The following is a 22,688-nucleotide window of genomic DNA, read 5'->3' as shown; positions in this document are numbered from 1 at the left end:
ATTCATCCCCATCTTTTCCAATTTAACTAACAGTTCCCCATGCGGAACCGTGTCAAATGCCTTACTGAAATCGAGGTAAATTAGATCTACCGCATTTCCTTTGTCTAAGTAATCCGTCACCTTCTCAAAGAAGATAGGGAGGACTCTAAGTTACTACGGAGGATTCCTTCCCAGGTGTCTGGCCGCTGGGTCTCACCCACACACTCAGGGTCTAACTAATCATTGTATATAGGGTCAGGAAGGAATTTCCCCCCTCTGCAGCATGGGGCACAGGTCACTTGCTGGTATGAACTAGAATAAATGGTGGATTCTCTGTAACTCTTAAATCACTATTTGAGGACTTCAGTAACTCAGCCAGAAGTTAGGAGTCCTTTACAGGAGTGGGTGGGTGAGGTTCTGTTGCCCGTGATGTGTAGGAGGCCAGACAATATAATCACAATGATTCCTCGCCTTAAAGTTTGAGTCTATAAAACAATGCGGATTGGATGAGTGAGCTCAGAAGAGACATGAATAAGAGACAATGTCAATATTCTTTAAGGGAAGGGGAATTCTATCTGCCTTGTCCTGGTGTGGCTTTGGATCCTCATTATGCTAACAATGATTGTGAACTGTGCTCACACATCATGCTAGCAGGGCTGCTTCAGGGAGTAGGAAGCCCCACCTCCTAATCTCTGCTTGGTTTCTTGCTGTAGTCTGTGCAGTGCCATTGTCACACATCAAAAATGCTTGTAATACTCCATTATTTGGAAAAACATGTAGCAGCAAGAACATTTTTCTACTGTAGGATGATCTAGCAGAATATTTATCAGATTTTTAAGATGCAAGTAGACAGGAAGCTCCAGGTTATCTCAGAATCAGCACATTTAACTGAATTCTGATTTGACCTTTATAGATGTATAAAACCAGGTTTGCAGATACTTCACTTCAGGGTTAGTTTGGATTTTTCTATCCATTCCTCTTTTGCAGAAGCAGTTTCCATGCTGCTCATTTAAAAATCCTTTGTTAGTTTAGCACCCCTTCCTTCCAATTCAGTTTAATTTTTTTCACAGTTTCCCTTGGAGCATGGCTATCAGCAGAATTTGTTAGAGACAACTGAAGAAAAGTCTCATGAGAACCTTAATTGGTCATCTCTATCTGAAGTAATAAACATGACATAGTGTATAATGAGCAGGCTGCTAATAAGTGTTTAAAGAATGAGAATACCAAACACTTGTATCAATGTGCTAGAAATCACAGTTTCTGTTTAACAGCATAGTTGTAACTGCAAAGTGCCTGATCCCTTTTTGAGAATCTCCCGGCAACCTGAGTTCATATATTGAAAGCACTGCTGGATGGCCTTTGTGGTTTGTGAGTATTGCAGGGCTAATCCCTATGGCTCTTTGATTATGAGCATGTGCAGAGCAGCCCAGCGTACGGTATGTGCATGTAGAGCTAACACAGAGACTTGCCTTGCAATGCCATGTTTCTGTATGTGTTCCAGCAACTGAAAAACAATTGGGGAGGCTGCCTGCTTTATTGACTAACTGATGTTTTCTTGTTTCTGTTTCAGCATTCAGGATCATTCCTTCAACAATACAGCTTTAGCAGAGTAAGTGAATAAATATTTACCTATACCATTAAATAAGAATGATATGTTAAGCAGTACAGAGAATAATTTTAAATACTATTTCAAAAGTGAAAAAGCTTTCTGTAACATCTTATGATGCGCAGTCTTCTGGGATTTTAATATTTTACTGAAAATATGCTGAATATGATATAAAACAACAATATTTATTTACAAATGGTTAACTATCCATTAGCAATGGGCTTGCATTATGAAAGAATATCTTTATGTTGCTGTTTTCTGCCATATATATTTTACATGTGTTTGCATATATGATTGTATGTATACTGTACATCTCATGAAAAAATATTGCTAATTCTTGTTACTGATCAGGACAAGCAAAAATGTCAGTTTTCTAAGAGCACATGGGCTATGCTTACTGTCAGCATTGGCAGAAAATATTCTTTAAGAATGTTTTGAGCATAACACTGCAGTTATTAGGCAGCTTCAGTATCTGAATGCAGTTTCCCTTTGCAATTAATGCAGTGAACTTTTTACTTACACTTCCCCTCCTCCCCCTTTGGTTTTAAAGAAATATGTTTTGCCTTTTTATCTTAGGAAGTTGGACAGACAGCAGAATAGTAGAAAACCTTATAAAGTTACAAACACTGAGATGCTATTAGCAATTTAATTTTTTCCCCCTTAAAGGAACATGCTTTAATTTCAGATGTGACTATTCTGTATTATTCATTGACATTAGTACAGACCCTGTTTGTATTTCATAGGTATTTTATCCCCGAATTTTACACACTTGATTATATTTCAGAAGACTGCCCAGCTGAATTGTGGCCAGCAGTTTCTCAGAAGTGAGATGATTTATAGATTTGTTTGCATGTAAGGTACATTTCATATTGCTGAAATGCTAGGAATAAAAAGCCTAAGTTGATTATGAATTGTTTGCTAAAATGTTGCAGGGGAAATTATATATTTTGAAAGCAGTCTAGGTTGTAACTCAGTTTGAGCAATCCATATGTGCTGTCAAACTGACTAGAGAAGAACGGATGTAACATTTTTCTAGGGATTCCAAACACCTTTAACCTCCTATATACTGCTCTCACTTTGCTTCAGGTATTAATTTTATCCCAATTTTTGAAGTGCTACAGTAATAACCATGAAATTAAATGGCATAAAAAATAGAAAATTGTTTTTAATATTATTTTTAATTAGTTTTGCCACAATACAGCTCCACCTTTAAATACTGTATTGTGGTACAGTGGGGTCTAAAATGAAGGACAACATGTGGGACTTTCCAAATGAAGGGCGAAGTAGGGCATCACATTTTTAATAATTTCCCCACCCTTTCTTTTCCTCAACCTCAGGGTTCCCCCTGCCTGTGCACATCTTTGCCCTTCCCCTAGTCATGCCGCTAGAGCCAATGGTGCAAGTCTTTCTTTGCCAGGCCTCCTGTCACCATAAAGACCGGAGGAAGCATTGCAGAGAGGCCTGCTTTGTAGTGCTAGTCCTGGGTGTGGTGTTCTGTCGCATCTAGTAGCACTGAGACCAGTTAGAGAGAGAGAGAGAAACAGTGAGTTTGCTCTTCAGCCTTAGCTAATAGCCAGTTCCTTTTTGCTCATGCAATAGAGGCTCATGCACTAAGCTCCAGAGGCCCCAGGTTTGATCCTGGCCGCCAATGACCGGGGTCTCTTGGCATTACACTAGCTTTGCCAATAGGGAAAAGGAGGGGGCAGGGTATGTGCACAGCAGCCGCCACTGGAATAGCAGGTCCTTGGTCCAAAGGCATCTGAGAAATGGGATATCCCACATAGTGTGGGGCACTGGAGAAGTTTGCTAGGAGCACAGTAGAAACAGAACCCTGTTTTCACATTGAATTTGTCTTTCTCTTTATTTTTAGCAAGTTTATAAACCCACAGGGCTTGGAACATACTTTAAAAAAACCTACTTGGGCCAAAATTGTCAAATGTGGGTGCTAAAGTTAGACACTTTTATGCCTACTAAGGCACTGAAATAAAAGATGCCAGATTTTCAGAGGTGCTGAGAACACGCTGCTCTCATTGACTTCAGTACAAATTCTTCATACTGCACACTTCTGAAAATGAGGTCACTTCTATTTAGCAGCGTAAATGAGGATCTAGGTACCTAACTTCAGGCATCTAATCTTGGCCTTACATTCTGAAGCACAATTCTGTTACAAGGGGCAGATGCTGCAGAATCATACAATACACAGGACCTTGATATAAAACATCAAATTTCACTTTTTTCCAGGGACCTTTCTCCAGATAAGTCAAAAGTCCAGATCTGCCAGGCTCCTAGTGGGCTATATGTGCATCTGGTGAATGAGAAGTTATTGTTTATATGCATATCTTAAATGTCATAGCCTCAAAATAGATGCAGCTTTCCAGATCCTCGGAAAGGTTTCCTCTCTAGTCAAAGAAGGAACAAATCACAATACATCCACTAAATCCCATGTTCTCTGGAAAAACGGAATTGCCGTATTGGATCAGATCTGTCCATCTAGTTGCTCTGCTGTCTCTGATCATCCGGGGCCAGATGCTTCAGATGAAGGTCATTAATGGAATAACCTACCACTAAGGGACAACTCTCTGCTCTTTTATAAAAATATCCTATATAGTGTAACTGGGTATTTTCATTATCCATGTAGTGGAATACACTAATCCTTTTTAAAATCCTGCTAGGGTCTTAGCCTCAAGCAATATCTTGTGGCAGTGCATTTCATAGGTTAACTTTGTATTGTGGGTTTTTTTAAATTTTTTTTTATCAATTTTAAATGTGATACCTTTTTAATTTCATTGTCCGCTTGTTCTTATGAGCTGAGTAAATAGAAATACCCAATTGTCTTCTTTAAGCTATTAATTATTTTTTGGACTTCCATACTGTCCTCCTTGATAACAGTCCCCATCGTATAATGTTCACACAGGTGTCTTATAATTTTGTTTTTATTTATTATTTCAAGCAATTACCTGATACTGAAGTAAGGTTCAGTGCTCTGTAGTTCATAGGATCACCCCTGAGCAAACTCAGTGGAACCAACACGCAGGGGATTTGCTCAGTAGAGGGGAGAATCCTGGGGATTTGCTCAGTAGAGGGGAGAATTCCCAGACAGCATTAAATTGGTATATGCATGCCACATCCCTCAGAGTCCCTTCATGTAGGTGATGTTCCTGGTGAAGAGAGCCATGGGCAGGAGCACCTATATGCTCTGACTATGCTTGGCTGTCAGAGTGGTCCCACAGAGAGCCAGGTATGAGTAAGAGCAGCTCAAATTGGCCACCAGAACAGGAGAAGTGTAAAGATGGTATAACGCTAACTTTTCCTCTGGCTCTCTGTTCCTGTCACAAGCTTAGCTTGTAATGGAGACACCGGGCCAGTGTGGAGCTTCTGTTCAAAGCAGAATGTAAACCCTATCTACTGGTATTCTTAATTGATTCAGATAGGCCTCAGCCAAGCCACACAAACCTCTCACCCAATAATTGCCCCTCTCCTAAACAGGTCCAGGGTCTCACTTATTTTACTCTCCTGTGGGGAGCCTTGGTGGCATTCTGCTCCCTTCTGGTGTCTTCATTGGGCAGATTAGCAGGGCCATTCCACCTCTGTCAAGGAATATTATTCCTCTCTATCTCCTCTCCTTGCGTTCTCCCATCTCTCTTTCCTCTCCCTGAAAGTTTCCCTGATTTTCTCCCTCTAAGTTCCCAACTCCTATCCCCAAATTTTCCAACTGATTTTTTCCTCCCCAATTTTAGATGAAGATTTCTTCTGGCAAATGGCTTTCTCCCTTTAACACTGGTTAGCTGGAGAGTGGCTCTCAGGGCCACTCCCCTACCAATATTAAACCATAGGAGAACAGAGGAGGCAACACTCCATTGGCAACGTGGAGAGGCTTGCTATTGGAACTGTTTCTGCAACTGCAATGTATTACTCAGTATACATTGCTTCTCTTCCTTGTCTATAGTTCTATAGGCAGAATCCCAGCATGGGGGTCATACCCATGCCCAAACAAAGGTCACATTAACATACTTGCAAAAATTAGCACTGCTGTATTATCTAAACATTGAGGAGCTCAGCAGTTTTAAAGAGAGAAATTTTTTTTTCTTTTAAAAGAAATGCACTCAAGGCATCCTCAGTGGATGCGTTCATTAACCCTTCTCTCCCCACCCCCCAAAGTGTAGGTCAATTCAGGAAGTATAAATGACTTGAGAGAGTATCCCTTTAAATAATTTCATCAGCAGCTTGCCAGTTGATAAAGATACCAGCAGAAGACTGGCAGGGAGAGGAGCATATTAAAATCTTACCATCAAATTGCCATGCAGGGATACACGTTTATCATTTAACGTGTTCTTTCCAGAGCAAGGCAGCTTTCGTCAATAATTAATGAATCAATTGAATTACAGGTTGCTTCCCACATAATGAATAGATTCTTCTGCCAGCTAGCATCAAGTAACCCAGGCCTGTTCAGTGTTTGTGCAGTGTGAGTATGAGCAGAAGGTGAAGAAAAGAGTGTGGGGGAGGGGCAAACATTTCTCCAGAATTGATAGAGTGGAAGGTAGACTTTTCTTTATATCTGGGTCTAGATGGCAAGAGAAGCCTCCATTGTGCATTGTAGTTTGGATCTGCAGATTGTCTTGCACTGAGTATTGCAAAGTTAATCTATGCTTGATGTCATTCTGAATCTCTGGTCAACAGTTGGGTATTAAATGTAACAGCATTTTTCTCCTTGTAATTATGATACTTTTTGCTTTAGGAACACTTAACCCAAAACATTGTGATCAAATCTCAATAGAATTATTTTTCACCTCAGTAATTTAACTTATATTGGGATTTTTTTTCAGTAGCATTACAGAGGCCAACTACTGTACAACTGTGAATTTCTTAAATAGGTCTTGGAGAAAAAATGAGCTCTGTGTTAAGTTAATTACTGTTTATAATACTTTGAGCAAAGTAGGCTATTAGCCATTAAAAAGAAGGATGTCTCCTTTTATTTTCTACAGTTTTTACAGTAGAAGCTGCATTTTATTTGTCATGGGATTTCCAGTAAGACAAAAGAGAGTGAGCAAATGGTCTATCTAATTCTGCAGAAAATCAGATTTTAAAATATCACAACAAACTTTGCAAACAGAGAAACTATGCCATGAATTGACTTCAGCTAAAGCTTGAGAGAGAGGAATGTTTCGAGAATTGTATGTGTCACTTCAAACTGACCAGTTTTGTTACTAAAAAGATAAAATATGCAACTGGCAAAAAGTCAATAATTATTTTATATCCATTTTCAAGGTGTGACGAGGATACAGAGTCTGTACATGAAGGCCAAGCAGCAAACTCCATCCACAGGTATTTACTCTATATCTTATCTGAAAACCCTTGGCAAGGGATCTGACTTTTCTCTTTCATCCCTATCTATTAGGGATCATCTGTTAATGGTACCCAAAAACTCAAGGAGCATCATCACTGAAAATTAAAATTCTTCTAAATTACAGAATAGTTTAGTTTAAGTATTATTGAGATGAAAATCACCCAGGTATGTTTGTATTTCTGCTTTTGGATGACACATGTTAGCATTCCAGACAATTTAAAATTTAGACAATTTAAAACCAACTGTATTTCAATATATTTCTAGAACTGCCCATGCAAGAGAAAGCAACCCACCCAGTAACAATAATAGCTACCCTGGACCAAACTTTCTATCCACAACCCATTTCCCTGGGGGAAAAGTTTTGGTGCCTACAAGGTTAACCCATCTGGGCTCTGGTGAGCTAAGTAGGGAAAAACCAGCTCTGTAGATGGAGTCCCAATACAGAGAATTCTGTGTCAACAGGCTGCTCTCTATTAAACTCCTGAGGCAGTCCAACTCAGGCTTCTCTGATAAACTCAGCTGTGGGAGTTCAGACAGGGAGTGAGGTGATATCTCAGGTAGTCAGGTCACAAATCCTAGGGCTTTATTGGTTAAAACCAACATCCTGACTTCCATGTGAAAACTGGCAGTCAGTATAGAGTACAGAGCATGGCTGGTAACCTATTCTCTCATGATGCACTGCTTAATAAGTGGGCAGCCCCCCTCTCTCACTAGCTTAAATTTCTGAATAGTTTTGATGTGTAGTTCTATACAAAGTGTATTACAGGAGTCTAACTTCAAGTGGCAAAGGCATGGATAACTGCAGCAAGATCTGCATCTGGGAGGAAAGGTTGTACTCTGCTTGCCAGACAAAGATGAGACTTCTGTCCTAGCCACAACTTTTACCTAAGCTCTCAAGAGTGTCCCAGGGTCTAATTAAGCCACCTAGACTGTGATTTACTGTTATGCATGGTGACCCTTTCCTGCAATCAGGATTCTGATATAATTTTCACCAACTTGTCCAGCTGCCTCCTACAAACTACCAAACTTTTTTTTCTGGACTAAGATGCTGGGGGGAAAGAGTGTGAGTAGTGGATGCCTTCCTCTAGGGAGTGACAATAACTGCCTGGGAGGGAGTGGAGGGAAGGGCAGTGGTATGGCTGGAATCTAGGCTAGGAAAGATGAAGCAGGAACATGTTTGGACATGAGGTAGGAAAAAGAAGGCAAGGATGATTTCCCTCCTCTCAACTCGAAACCTGTCCTACTTTGGCTGTCCAAATCCTACTTCATATGCCCTTCTCTCTCCCTTATTCCAGCAGACATGAAGGGGATATAGTAGCCCATAGGAAAGGTGAAAAACTGAGTGGAAAGAGCAAGGAGATATGAAAGGACAGGGAAGGGAGCTTGCACAATGAGATCACAGATGTAGGAAGCAACGGTTTGTGTGAAGGGAAAGACAACAATATTAGTAGGGCTACAGCCCAGCTAAACCAATGACTTCTGAAGACTGTGGCATTGGGTGATGATATGGGAAAAGATGCTTTTGACTTTTTTAGTATGGGAAGTCAAAGGCCATATCTATGCTGCAAACATTGGTCAATACAAGTTACATTGGCATAAAGCTGCCACAGTTAGTACATCATTCATGTGTGTGCACTTGGCTCCTTGTGTTGGCACTGCATGTACTCATCAGGAGTGCTTGGGTCGATGTGTGGTGCACATTGGATAGATATCTTAGTGTGCAACTCCCTGCTATCTGGAGCACTGTCTCCTGGGAAACGTTGGCACTGCATAATAGGGCAGAAGTGAGTTGAATAGGGGTGACTGGGAGCAAGGGATCAAGTTCACAGCAAGCAGCTTTCTCCATGCTATAATGCCATCCCCACCCCATTATTTTCATGCCTTTTTTAAAAATCCCACAAAACCTTGCAGCACTTCTATCTGTCTGCCATCTCTGACACAAGCATAGAGCCTGAGTTCCTAAGAATGTCTCAGGGTCTAAATTAAACCACTCTTCACTATTGCACTATTGTCATGAGAACTGCAAACACAGGACAAATGATCTCTGGTATTTCCAGAACCATAGGAAGGACCTCATCAGTGGGGGGACATGACAATTTTGTGGAGGACAGATTGCTGTGGGACATTGCAAGAACCAATTCAAGGTTGTTGGTGACATTTACGGGGAAGCTGCAGACAGTAGAGTGCTGCTTCTGGGCCTGAGAAATAATCTCTGACTCAGGTATTGGCAAGCTTCGGCACACGGCCCGCCAGGGTAAGCACACTGGTGGGCCGTGCCAATTTGTTTACCTGCTGCATCCGCAGGTTCAGACGACTGCGGCTCCCACTGGCCATGGTTCGCTGCTCCAGGCCAATGGCGGCAGCGGGAAGCAGCGCCCAGCACATCCTCAGCCTGCGCCGCTTCCCACAGTCCCCACTGGCCTGGGATGGCGAACTGCAGCCAGTTGGAGCAGCAATCAGCCAAACCTAGACGCAGCAGGTAAACACACCGGCCCAGCCCACCAGGGTGCATACCATGCAGGCCGCATCCCAAAGGTTGCCGATCCCTGCTCTGACTGGTGAGAATGCACTGTAATGCAGGTTCAGGATGATAAGCAATAGCTGCAGAACATTTGGATGTGAAAGGCCACATTCCTGGATCTGGATGCCAAGCTCTTCCCATCTCTAATGCAGGGACACCAGAATAAGAGATGCACTGGCAGTTGACAAGCAAGTGGTGATCACACTGTGGAAACTTGCAACTCCTGATTGCAGCCGGTCAGCAGGAAACCATTTTGGAGTTGTCATGCGAGTATGTGGGGCCATTAATTGTGTCCTACTACACAAGACTGTGAATCTCAGTAATGTACACGACATAGTGGGATTCCCGAACTGTGGCGGAGCAGTAGGTATCACATGTATCGTTATTTTGGCAACAGACGACCTTGCACCAGAGTGCTTCAAAAGAAAGGGCTACTTTTCTATTGTTATGCAACCTTGATGGATCACCAGGGATGCTTCACTGACATCAGTGTGGACTGGTCAGCGAAGGTTCATGACACACACATCTTTGAGAACACTGGACTGTTCAGAAAGCTGCAAGTAGGGACCTATTTTCATGACCAGCAGATTACCATTGGTGGTGATAAAATGCCAGTAGTGATCCTGGAGGATCCAGTCTATCCCTTGCTTCCCTGGTTCATGAAGTCATACACTGGCCATCTCAACAACACCAAGGAAAAATTCAGTTACCAGCTCAGCAGGTGCAGAATGGCAGTTGAATGTCTATGGGTGGTTGAAGGGATGCTGGTGATGTTTACTCACAAGATTGGATCTCTGCAAGAGAAAAAAAACAGTGCTACCTGTTGTGTCCTGCATAATATCTATGAAACAAGGGAGGAAAAATTGCCTCCACGGTGGAGATGGAGCATCTTTCTCCTGAGTTTGCACAGCCAGCCACAAGGGCTATTAAAAGAGCTCAATGTGGAGCTCTACAGTCGAGAACGGCCTTGACAGAGCACTTTAATGGTCAGCCACAGCAATGCATTGTGTGGACTGTGCTTTACCTGTCCTGAAGTTTTGGGGGCTTTTAGGAACTGTGTGGTACTTGGTGTACATTTATTAATATAACACTGTCTGGCAATGTACCTATTAATTATATGGTGCTTGCTGTGAATTTATAATTATTACACTGTGTTTGTCACTGATTCTATGAGTTTTGTTGACCTCTACAATAACAGGTAGTGGGAGCTTTCAGCAGTGCTATGCATTCTCCAGCATATGTTATGAAGAAATAAAGATCAATTCTTTACCAAAAATAGATTTTTATTACATAACAAAACCAGTGCAAAAAGTGCAATTAAAAAAGGTATTTAATAAAAACTTCTAAAATAAATTAATGGAACAGAATTTAAGGGGACAGAACATTCATGTACATTTTGGATACCCATACAGCAACTGTGACTCTCACAAGTCAGTGTATGTGAAGCTGTGTTTTTTCTACTGTCCCTTGATATGCTCCCTGCCCTTTTTCTGCTGGGACTCCTGGACCTTTCATCTATCTGCTCTTTCTTTCTCCAGGCCATCTGCAATGTTTACCCTCCAAGTACTCTGTTCATGGTCTGGTGCAGCACTGGTTTGCAGAATCTTGATGAACATATCCTCCTGTGTCCTTTTCTTTCTCCTCCTTATCATGGCAGGCAATCTGTGGGTATGGAGAGATGCACTGGTAACATCTATGGATAAAACATACAGAGGTGTCGTATGCATAGTGACAGCAGAAAGTGCAAGTTAAGTTTCAGAACTCCCTTCCCTTTTGCCCCCTAACATTTTAAACAAGACATGCTTATTGCTACTTCTGCCTTGGAGCACCTATGCACAACACGGCTATCCAGCCACACTGAGTATGGCCAAGGACAGGTGTAGGGAAGGGGGGGCATGAGGAGGGGATTGTTTGGTGGCATGAAACAGTAACGTTTTGGCCCCTATTTCCATGTGTATGAGTACAAGGACGATGGCCCGGAGCACTGGCACTATTTTCCAAGGCGATGCTGATTTTAGCTGATATCTCACACACAAGGGTAATGAAGAGAGCACAATAGTTACTTGTGTCCCTAAGCCACCATGGACCCATACTCTGCTACCCTGTTTACTGCAGTGGTGCCTGCCAAAGTCATCAGAGACCAGTGTGGGAATGTGTCCTATCATGGAGCAATAAGGCTGCCAGTACTAGAAACCTTCAGAAGAAGATTGCAGAGTTACCTCCAAGAAGCTTGCAACAGGATCTCTCAGGAGAATTCAAGGCACATGCCTGTGTCTATAAACCAAGTATTGCTCATGAGCAGCCCAGCTAACTCTGCAGGGAATGAAAAGAAGATAACAGTTCCACCTCTCTTAGTTATACTGCTACATCTTCTAGTATAAGTCAATACCTGTGTCCTGCGACGCTGGGGTCAGGCACCATCTTAACATTTCAACGTTACATTTACCTGAGGTTCCTGCCCCTGAATGGGGCTCACCCGCAGGGCGTTACTGGACTGTGTGGAGTCTCGGGCAGATTCTGGCTCACAGCATAGCTGGACTCCGCAGTTGCATATCCCTCATCTTCCTCTTCCAAGCTGTTCACAACAAGGGGTCTGTGTCTTGGGCTCATTGGAGAGATCCATGTCGCACTGTGGGGTGCAGCTAGTTGTAAAAGCAGCAGGCCTGTGGCTTGGCACCGAATCAACTGTTGAGCTCACTGGCCTTCTGGCATGCCTGCTGCAGTTCCTTTGCTTTTATGCAGCATTGCTGCTGATCCCTGATCTGCCCATTCACTGCCTGTAGATGTCCATGTTTCTACAACTACTCCATAGCTGTGCTTGCACAGCCTCTTCTCCTCACAGGCCCAGATGTGCATCTAAAGCATGGCATCAGCATGGTCGGTTGGCAGTTGCACACAAGGAGAGCTGCTAGGTGTGTGCGTCAAGTTGGGCAATCAGGAAAAGGCATTTTCAAGAATATGCAGGGTTTATAAAGGGAGGGGGGATGGCTTCTGCTCTCCAGGACCACGGGGCTGTAGCAGTCAGGGTCAGGCATTGTGGGACAGCTTCTGGATGACTGTTAGGGTTGACATAGGTCACGTGGCGTCTCCACTCACACTGTGTTGACCACAGTAGATTGACCATGGCTCAAAGCCATGTGGGGAGCTGGTGTTACTGTGTCACCTTAACAGGATGCTTACATCAGCAAGAAACAAATTTGAATATAGACATATGCTAGGTCAATGAAAGGCAATTTATGTTGACCTATCTTTGTAGTGTAGCTCAGGCCTTACAGTTTACAGGCCCCTAAATTACAGTTGCTTAAATTACTCTATATCAAATGTGTACTCATGCATTTAGCATGTGGTCTGATAATAAACTGCAGACTATAATGGAAACTTGTTTTATTAACATACACAGTGTTTAGCTGGTATGTGTCCTTACCCTGGCAATGCTAACATATCAAATAAAACTGAGAGCTTGGCACCAGTCCTCCTCAGTATTGTTCTGAGAGATGGCTAAAATCCTGCTTACGCCTTTTGGTTTTATTTTCTTCTAGAGGTGAAAACAACAAAGAAAACTATCCCAACAACACTACAGTCTTAGAGGACAGCCAGCCAGAATTACAAGATATCGAGCAGCATGTGGAACAGACAGCTCATGACTGCACTCTGCGAGCTGGAATGGGCAACTTAAAATTAAGAAAGCTCAAATCCATTGCAAAACTAGAAAGTGGGAAAAACCATGAAGAAAGTCAGGTAATAAAAAAAAACTTATCTGTTTTTGCTAGATATTTATGGTGCCATGTCATAGCAGGAATATGTTTTAAATGCAAAGTGATGCAAATTATAGCATTATTAATCCCTGCTTTGACTCACCTCCACAATGATTTGGGCCATGTATCTGGTACAAGTGACACTTCAGTTGAAGTAATCCTTTCAGTAAGGGGATCATGCAGAATCAGTGAGAATTCCCTGACATAGTGATTGATTCTGAATTCACAACTGCTCACTGCTGAGAGTAAGGGTATCATAGTACTGAGGATGTGCAAATTATTTCTCCTGAGTTATCTTCTTGTATTTCCTGGACATGCTGGAATAACGGCAAGATTTTTCCCTTGTGTGGCTTGTGCTAGAGATTTAAACTAGTGTCTACGTCAAACCACTAAATACTGTAATGTTTTATGAATTCTTAGTTATTAGGAGATATTTGGTAGGGTGGCTGGAGGATGTTACATCTCATCCCTTTATCCCCTTCAGTGGGTATGAAAAAATAGTGAAAATAATATATTTAGGGTATGTCTACCCTGCAGCTGGGAGTGACTCTCCCAGAGAGGGAAGACAGACTCTCACTAACAGCACAGGGGGAAGTATATCAGGAAAAGCAGCTGATCAGGAGGGCATAAAGTAAGGTGGAGAGATGATTGGTCTCTTACCCTCTTGTTAATTATTTTTCTTGCTCCCCTGAATCTCTGCCCCCTTTCAGTTCTCATATATGTCACACCTGTATCTCAAACTCACTAAAAGCTAAAGTAGTGCTTTTAGTAGTGCTTCATTTGCCCCATTTTTATCTCACCAGTCATTTTGGCTCAAAGAATTTAACTGAGAATTTTGGTTTAGTTTTTTGTAGTATTTTGTGATCATGTAATTAGATCTCCCTAAAATATTGACGCAACTGAAAAGTGCAGCATCTGGAGGGGAAAAAACTCCAATAAGCCATCAAGTTTCCCTGTGATACGGTGTTTGGATTGGGAAACCAAAAAATCAGAATGAGTTCCACTTCCACTCACTCTTCCCCAGGCCCTGTTTCCAATCAGTGAGAAAAGTGGTACCATTCTGCCCCCACCTCTGAACTGAGCACTGATACAGTATCTCATAGATAACAGAATTAGTACTATGAATATGATTGGTCCCCACATAAAATAAATGTTACTTCCAGGGCCAGTTCCAGCTTTTTTGCAGCCCCAAGCAGTGAAGAGGGGGTTGGGGGTGGGGAGAGGAAAGAAAAAGATAAAGCTGCAATCGGCGGCACTTCAGTGGCAGCTCTACTGTGCCGCTTCATTCTTCGGTGGCAATTCGGCAGCAGGTTCTTTGCTCTGAGAGGGACTGAGGGACTTGCCGCCGAAGACCCGGACTTGCCGCCGAAGACCCAGACTTGCCGCCCCTGTCCACTGGCCGCCCCAAGTACCTGCTTTCTTTGCTTGTGCCTGGAGCCGACTCTGGTTACTTCACTGCAGGAAATTAAAATACCCTCATCACTGATTGGGCTATATTTTGGGCCCTGATCCAGCAGTGAGCTCTCCAGGGGCAGACCTCTTTGACTCATTGATTTCAGTGGAGTCTGCACACATGAAGCAGCTTGCTGGACTGAGGCTTTTTGGGGAAAATGTTTCCCAAGGCATGCATTTTACAAACTCCTAGTTCACACTCATGTAAGAGAATATGCATTCAGGTAAGCCCCATCTGCAGGCCCAGAATGGCTGCATGCCCCTCTAGATTTGTTTTGTTGTTTTCTTTAACCAAGTGTACATCTGGCACCCAGGCTGTTGTTTAAATTGCTTATGAAAAGTAAGGGCTCTGCTTATAGAAATGTTCAGAGGCAGTTTTTCAAGTCAAGAGCTCCAATATACTATAACTTTCAAATTCTAAAGCGCTTTTTCTGTTTTAGTAACTGATTTTATCTAATCTGCTTCTTTCCATTGTGACTTTCTGCTTTACTTGAAATGGAAAACAAAGTAGTGTTGTTTTTCTGGGAGCTGCCGATTACATGGCAAGTTGTCATTATCTTGAAAAAGGGAAAGACTGATGATTTGAAACAGCATGCTACTGTGCACACCTGGGCTCCTTCTAAACATATTGCCGCCACCAAGCCTCTCAACAAGTTCACAACTGTACACATAAGGCACCCAATATGCATCTCACTGGCTCTGCTGCCTAATTATGTTCCATTGAAAATGAAAATGAGAATGCCCTCCAAACAGTGATTAAGCCATTCTAGTTCAAGTGATTCCTTGTTTTTATTGACACGGAATGTTCCTTTAATTTCACTCCTACAATAAGTTTATTGAAATCATGACAATATCTAATTACAGATTTTGCTTTGACATACCAGAGATTTAATTATTATTCACATCTGTGTTAGTAGCTGCTAAGCTCTTAGCAGTTACAACATCTTGAGCTGCTCCTGACAGAATGTAGCTCTTTAAAAGCAGAACAAGTATTGAGCTATTGAGAGTTAGGGACAGAATTGGTGCACTTATTTGATACACAGAAATCTGTGTGTATAGGGCCAGATTCTGTAAGTTTCCACCAGTGGAAACCCAGATGCATGGCCATGGTAGTGGAAAGGCTGTGGAGAGGGAGCAGTATCTCTGTATCTATAAAAGAATAGGGCAGAAATTAGAGGTGAACTGGTGCTGGGACAGGTTGCAATGGCAGAGGTAAATCCTAGAAAAGTAACAGGATGTCAGACTCAAGAGTGAAATAAAAATAGCACAGGGCCAAAAATAAATCTATAAATGTCAATATGCCAATGTAAGAAACTTACAAGGACGGGAGTAGGGGGGAAAGCAAACTAAGATACCTGGCAGTGAAGCTTGATACGTGATCACATTTTCAAAAGACCTCAGCACTCAGTTCCTGTTCTTGCCAGTGGGAGCTGTTTAGTGTTGCACACTACTGAAAATCTGGCCACTCAATAAGATGTCCAAAAGTGAGCCTGAGTTCTTTTGAACATATAGCCCGTAGTGGGCGTTGCTGAAACTTGAACAAATTTCAGAGATCAGTGGGATACTGGGATATGTGGCTAGAATTGAACAGGAAGGACAGATGTAGGTCAGAAGTGGGAGAGAAGCATGAAACCTATAAGATTCCATAGAACTAGGGCTGGTCAATTTTGATGGAATTTTTTCTAAGAAAAAAATGGAAACAAAGCACTTCAGAGTGGAACCCTCTGATTTTTTATTTTGAAAAGACTCTTTGTTTTTCAAATTATTTTATATTGGTTTGTAGTTTGGGTATATTAATTTTTATTTAATTTTACATTTTAATTTTAAAACAATTGTTAAGCCCTTGTTTTAAAATAATATAAAATAAGATAATACAATAAAACATACAAATAAAACAAACTAAAATAAAAACGTAAAAAAGCCAAAAACATTTTTATTAACCCAAAACAACATTTTTCAGAAATTTCATTTTGTGACAAATATCAAAATTTTGATTTTTCATTCTGATAATTTTGAAATACCAGAATTTCCTGTAGATAGAAATTTTGACCAGCAGTACATAGAATCTAATGTGATAACATGTCAGAGTGAAGAGGACTATGTAGTAGAATCTGTAAAGACACAAATCCCACGTCATAAAGACACAAATATACTAGTAGGGAGTATTGTAGCCTGCTGTAAAGGTGATTTAGAGACAACTTTGCACATAATTCAGGAACTAGACCGTAGAATTGAATAGAGAATAATAGCCTTTCCATGGCCGTTTTGAACTGTATTGTAGAATTTAATAGCTGGTATAAAATTCTTGATAAATCCTATTTGACAGTTCACAACACTTATATAGAAATTATCATCTTCTGTTTAAAATCTATAGATGTTTTTCTGTAAGGGTATGAAGACCCTGGCATAAACCCCGCCTAACAGAAGGCCTAACGGGGGGGCAGAGTGGCATCACAACCTACCCTTCCTTAATGCGAATCCATTCTAGGGAATATGGGCAGGGGCATCAAGCACAGGGAGGTGAATTTACATCTCCATCAAGCAGTTTGAGTGCACCAGGGAGAAGGCTCAGGGAAGACTTGATCAGACTCTATAAGAACCTACAGAGGGAGCAGAAATTTGACAATACAGGGCTCTTCAATCTCTCAGACAAAGGTATAACAAGAACCAAAGGCTGGGAGTTGAACCTAGACCAATTCAGACTGGAAATAAAGTACATTAATGGAGAGGGTAATTAACCACTGGAGACACCTACCCAGGATTGTGGTGGATTCTTTATAACTAGAAATTTTTAAATCAAGATTGAACATTTTTCTAAAAGAGATGCTCTAGCTCAAGCGCAGCTATTGGATTTGAAGCAGGAATTAATACAGGGAAGTCCTGTGGCCAGAATTCAGCAGCAAGTCAGAGCAGATTGTCACAATGGTCCTGTGTGGCCTTAAAATCTGTGGATCTATAAATGGTTACTATGGTCTATATCTGTTTTGTTTCCCTGAGCCACTCTAGTGATTCTGTAGTATTAATCTATTGTAAAATCAAATGTTATGGGCCATTGAAATACCAAAATCAAGTATGTACAATATATATTCTGGAGAGACAATATAAGAAGTGAGGTTTTGGAATTCAAAGTCTGCTTTTCTTGATTAATCCCCTTCCTCTGTAACTCATCTTTGATGCACATTAACATGAATTTGGATTATGAAATGATTCACCCTTAAATTCTTTACTGATACTGAAATATAAAATAGCACTGAGCTTACCAGCTAAGTAGAGCAAAAAACAGTCCTATTTCTCAGTCTAATCACCAGGGTGAAGGACTAAGAAAAGTAAATGGTATCTTGACACAAATTACAAAAGGCAGAAATGCAGAAAACTGCTACATGAAATTCAGTACTTTGGTATAAATTAAATACATTAATGCAAAAATGCCCCTATTTAACATTAAAGTTGTGGTTTTAAACACACAAGAGTCAGAGAACTGAGTAATGGAGCTAAGTCAATATATACCAGCTGTGGGTGGCTTAGGCATGAAACTCTCACCAAGGTTTTAACTCTGCATCCATGCAGAGATATATTTTAACAGCATCTTTCATGACTTGTTCATAGCCACTGATCAGTGAGGTAAAAAGAAAACTGGGTTCTCTGAGAAGGAGAGAGCATGTGGTTTCCATGTCTGGCCAACCTTTTCTAAGGGCAGGGCACCCTGCCTGTGGCCTTCTAGGACATGTGTGAAGTAAAAATGTTGCTGGACTGAGCCCAGGGGGAGCCTTGCATTGTCGTGCACCCCCAAAGTTTTCATTGTTTGATTTCCATATAAACCACTTGCAGCTTTTTATAAGTTTTTAAGGAAATACTATAATGATACCTATTTGTATACTACCTATTTCTTACCCTATTTGGAGTGGCTTGCATCCCATGGGAGTTGCCATGTTCAGGAACTGCAGTTGTGCCAGACCTTTGTGTGGGAGAGCCAAAGAAGGAAGGCCTCCGCAATCTCTTGCTTTATGTACAGTAGCTGTGCATGGGCCAGGAGTTCTTTGCTCTTCGGGCTAGGAGTTCTTTGTTGTTCTCACCTTTTAAAGAACAAACAGTACTTTAACAGGGTACCATGTGGGCACAATTTTGCTAGTGTTAAATTCACCACAAGAATGCAATTAAATAAGTGAATGTGGTATTCACTACTTATTCCTTAAATGAGCTGATGAGGATAAGAAAAATAAGTTGAGAGGGTCAGAAAGAACCAAGATGCACTATTTTATGCATCCATTAACTTTTTAAGGAACACCTGCCTGGCTGTTTTTATCTTACCACCCGTGACATTGGTCTGAAAAAAATCATAGATTCAAATACGAAATAGCAGTGGAAGCAAACATGCAAGTTGAACAGAATATAAACATAAAGACACAACCTCAGGCTTTACACATCTATATTAGGTAAAATCTCTTTTCTAATACAGCACACCCCCTAACTTATAGACGGGATCCAGCATTTTACAGGGTCCTGCCTGACTGCCTACCACCCCAGTGTGAGATGGAGCTGAATGTTACAGCACAAATTATGAACACCATTTATATATTTTCAAATAATTTAAATTCATAACCACACTCTGTAAACATATCTTATTATGACTGTCAAGTTCATCACATTACATGCTCTCATAAGAGACCTTAGTTGACATATTTTTATAGCACAATGACATTGTATACGATTAGTTGATTCAACTGCTTTTTTGGCGGGTGTAGGGGTTCAAACTGCCTGTTCACCCCTTGGGGTGTCTGGACTTTGACTGTCACTTAGCCATGACACCTTGTGCTTTGATACTATCAGATATCACAAGTGAAAGAAAGCGGGTCCAGTTCAAGATTTGGGTGGGAGATCTGTGTTAAATTGTACAGATGGTTCAACAGATGACATTCTTCCCTCCAGGTCTGTACAAAACAGCCTCAGCATAATAGCAGAAGGGGACACTTCACTATCAGAGATGCTCTTTTTCAGGTGAAATGTAAAACTGAGGTCCTGAATACATGTGGTTTATGAGTAACCAATTGCATCTTTCTAAGAATAGTGTCTGTCGTGATGTAACCCTAACAGAAACAAACTTTTGAATTTTAGGCAATTTTGTAACAAAATTGTGCTTTTGTGGTGCAACAAAATCCAACCTTTGCATGTCAAGAGGATCCAATAGTATTATATTTCATTGTAATGTATTTTTCTTCTTATCTTTGGGTTAAGATTTGGGTTAAGATTTTCTTCTTATCTTTGGGTTAAGTACACTGGGCAACAATGAAATAAATTCTGAAAAATAAATGTATACATGTTTAAGTGAATTAAGCTGGGTTTCTGTTCCTTTCAATTCAATGTCACTTGCTCAGGCTTCATTGACCCAGTCACAACAAACTGAAACTGATGATGGTGGTACCAGGAAGTCCAAGAGAGATTGCATGGCTGAGAGTTGCTTATAAGTGAAGGGAAGACTTTTACAGTTACACAAGGGGACAGATTTTGCTGTTCTTTGCAAAGGATCTTCCCTGTGTGCTGAACTCTTATGGTCCAAATCAGCCTTAGAAGTTTGAACTAGCTAATGTAGTGGTGGAGTATAGACAGTGGAGGACAGAGGGTTTTGTGACTTGACTGGAATTTAAGAGATGTCTGCATAAGTGTAAATTCTGCTACAGACTTACTGCATGACCTTGGGCAAGTCCCTAACTCTCACCAGGCTTCAGTTCTCCATATGTAAAATGGTGATAATAATACTTTCTTTCTTCAGCACTTTCTCATGTAGATGGTAATCTCTCTGGGGAAGGGACTATTTCTCACTACATGCATGTACAGCGTCTAGCACAGTACAGCCCTATTCTCATCTGGGGCCTTCTCTTGTAACACAACTAATAGTAAAATGCCTATTCTGCCCAAAGACTACCAAACATCCCAAGGTTTGGGGTGTAAATAGAGTCATCTGACCTGGTTCAGGCTGATTTTACCTTGAGCTTTAATTAAAACAGTTGTGTTGATTTATTCTGTCTCCAAGAGTATATCATCATTTTATATAACCAAGGGAAAATCTTGTTTAGATAATAATAGAAAAACTGGAACAGCTGCAAAAAGTGCCAGTCACTGCAATGTGAATCTCTGTTACCATTTTTGGATAAAATATTATCCATTCAGTGCTAAACTAAATTAAATACGGGGGATGTATGTCATAAAGCTCTGAAGGACATTTTTTTAAAAAGGAAAATAACAAACTAGGTTTCTTAGTAATACCATGAAAGTCAAGTAGCATATTATCTTGCCTAGAACAAATGATAGTTGGCATGCACCAAAGTCATCTTGTACATGAATCAAAAATATTGTTATAGTCCTAGGCTGCTACAGTAAACATAGTGGCAGGTTCTCAGTGATTGCTTCTTGATTTGAGGTTCTATCCTGAAGAAGAAACCACAAGTATAATCTCTTCTTATTAGCAACATGAGGGCTGACTCCTGTCCCACTTACTCGGCTCTGTATCAAGAATAATTCTATTGAACTCATCCCTCTGCATTAAAAACTTGAAAGGGACATCCACTCAGAGTATCTCCTGAGCAGAGACATTTTTGAAATTGCCTTAAATTCTGTAGTTTTTGAATAGGCAGCGGTGTGAACAGAAATGTGTTCATGTAAAGAAGGGTTCCCAATATAATGTACATTTAAACAAACCTCATGGGTAGTGTGTCAGACACAGGACAGACAGAGAAGCAAATGAAAATAGGCATTTTTGCTGTTGAAGCAGTAGGGGTCTCTGATGAGGTGTATGAACCCTAAACGGCAACCACCAAAAATAGGTTGATGACAGTGCTACATTTGTAATGAAAGAGGTGCCAGGACTCAAGCAATTTATTTTTTTTTTACTTTCATAACTGATGAGGCAAGACCAGAGGTGCCAAAACTCCTGGCTCAGCCCTGGCACAAATTAAGCACTGGTTGATGGACAGAGTGTCTACCTCCACTCCTGTGACTAATTGCCTGAGTAGTAACAGCTGGAGTGAAAGCCTTCCACCCAGGCAGAAGGAATCAGCTGACAGAGAGGCTGAGAAGTACCCTGAGGAAACTTCTCAGCCTGGCAATGAACCACCTAAGGTACAGACCCAGCAACTTCCACCAAGGGTGAGGTGAGATTGCTGGGAACAATCCTAAGTGGATTTCTCCCCCTTCACCCTACAAGGTAGGGAAAAGGGTTGGACTATGTAGTCAGGCCCTTAGTTTAGGACAGGGAACTAAAGAATAGCCAACATTGGCCAGAAAACTAGGAGAACAAGGTCTTAAAGGGCCAGAGTACCCTTCCGTTACCCCTGGATAAAGAGGAGGGGGCTTCATTCTGTAAACTCTTCCATGAGTAGTCTCACTGAAGTCATTCGGTGGATTTCTAGGGTTGGGCCCTAAAACAGCAGCAAAATAAAATACTTTAGCAGTGGAAACAAACATGTTGCTGTGCTAAGTACATTGATTTTCAGATTTCTAAATTGCTAGCATAATAATGGATAATAAAAAATAATAATGGAGACGAAAAAAATTTACTTGCCTTTTCAATTTTTCAGAACACTGTATCAACTTAACTAATCTTTATAACACCCCTGTGTGATAGGAAGGTATTTTTATCCCATTTTATATATAACAAAACTGAGGCAGAGACTGGTTGAGTGACTAATTCAAGTCAACAAAGCTAGTTATTGAGAACCTGAGCTTAAAACTCAAACCTTCCTAATTCCCAGTCCTGGATTCCATTCACGAAACCAAACTTTTCCCCCACCCACTGGCAAGGTGACTGAATCAACAGATTCCATCCCACTCACCTTCCCTCACTCTAAAGTAAAGATTTTACTAGTAAATTAATAACAATACTAACATGCCTGAAAAAATCAGTTGCAAATTTGAAAGCTGATCCTACAAATTCTTACTCATATGAACCAAGATTACTTTTGTGAGTCAAGGTTTTCAAGATGGGGCCCATACTAGAAATCTTTCTTGTTATATGATTGAATAATCTTGAATCAAATA

At 41.1% G+C, this 22,688-nt stretch overlaps 1 protein-coding gene across 4 annotated transcripts in view; it reads left to right on the top strand.

The window, feature by feature from the left end:
- FAM13C (family with sequence similarity 13 member C) overlaps window positions 1-22,688 on the top strand; it is a 247,065-nt gene that overhangs the window by 118,051 nt on the left and 106,326 nt on the right. For all 4 annotated transcript variants that reach the window (XM_075072582.1, XM_075072581.1, XM_075072580.1 and 1 more), the window contains exons 4-6: window positions 1,550-1,588; window positions 6,851-6,907; window positions 12,990-13,188. In XM_075072582.1, coding sequence (XP_074928683.1) covers window positions 1,550-1,588; window positions 6,851-6,907; window positions 12,990-13,188 — 295 coding nt within the window. The remainder of the gene's footprint in view (window positions 1-1,549; window positions 1,589-6,850; window positions 6,908-12,989; window positions 13,189-22,688) is intronic.

The sequence above is a fragment of the Chelonoidis abingdonii genome, chromosome 15 (assembly GCF_003597395.2).
Source record: "Chelonoidis abingdonii isolate Lonesome George chromosome 15, CheloAbing_2.0, whole genome shotgun sequence".
In the NCBI taxonomy this organism is placed as follows: Eukaryota; Metazoa; Chordata; order Testudines; family Testudinidae; genus Chelonoidis; species Chelonoidis abingdonii.
This window is presented reverse-complemented; position numbering and strand designations above follow the sequence as displayed.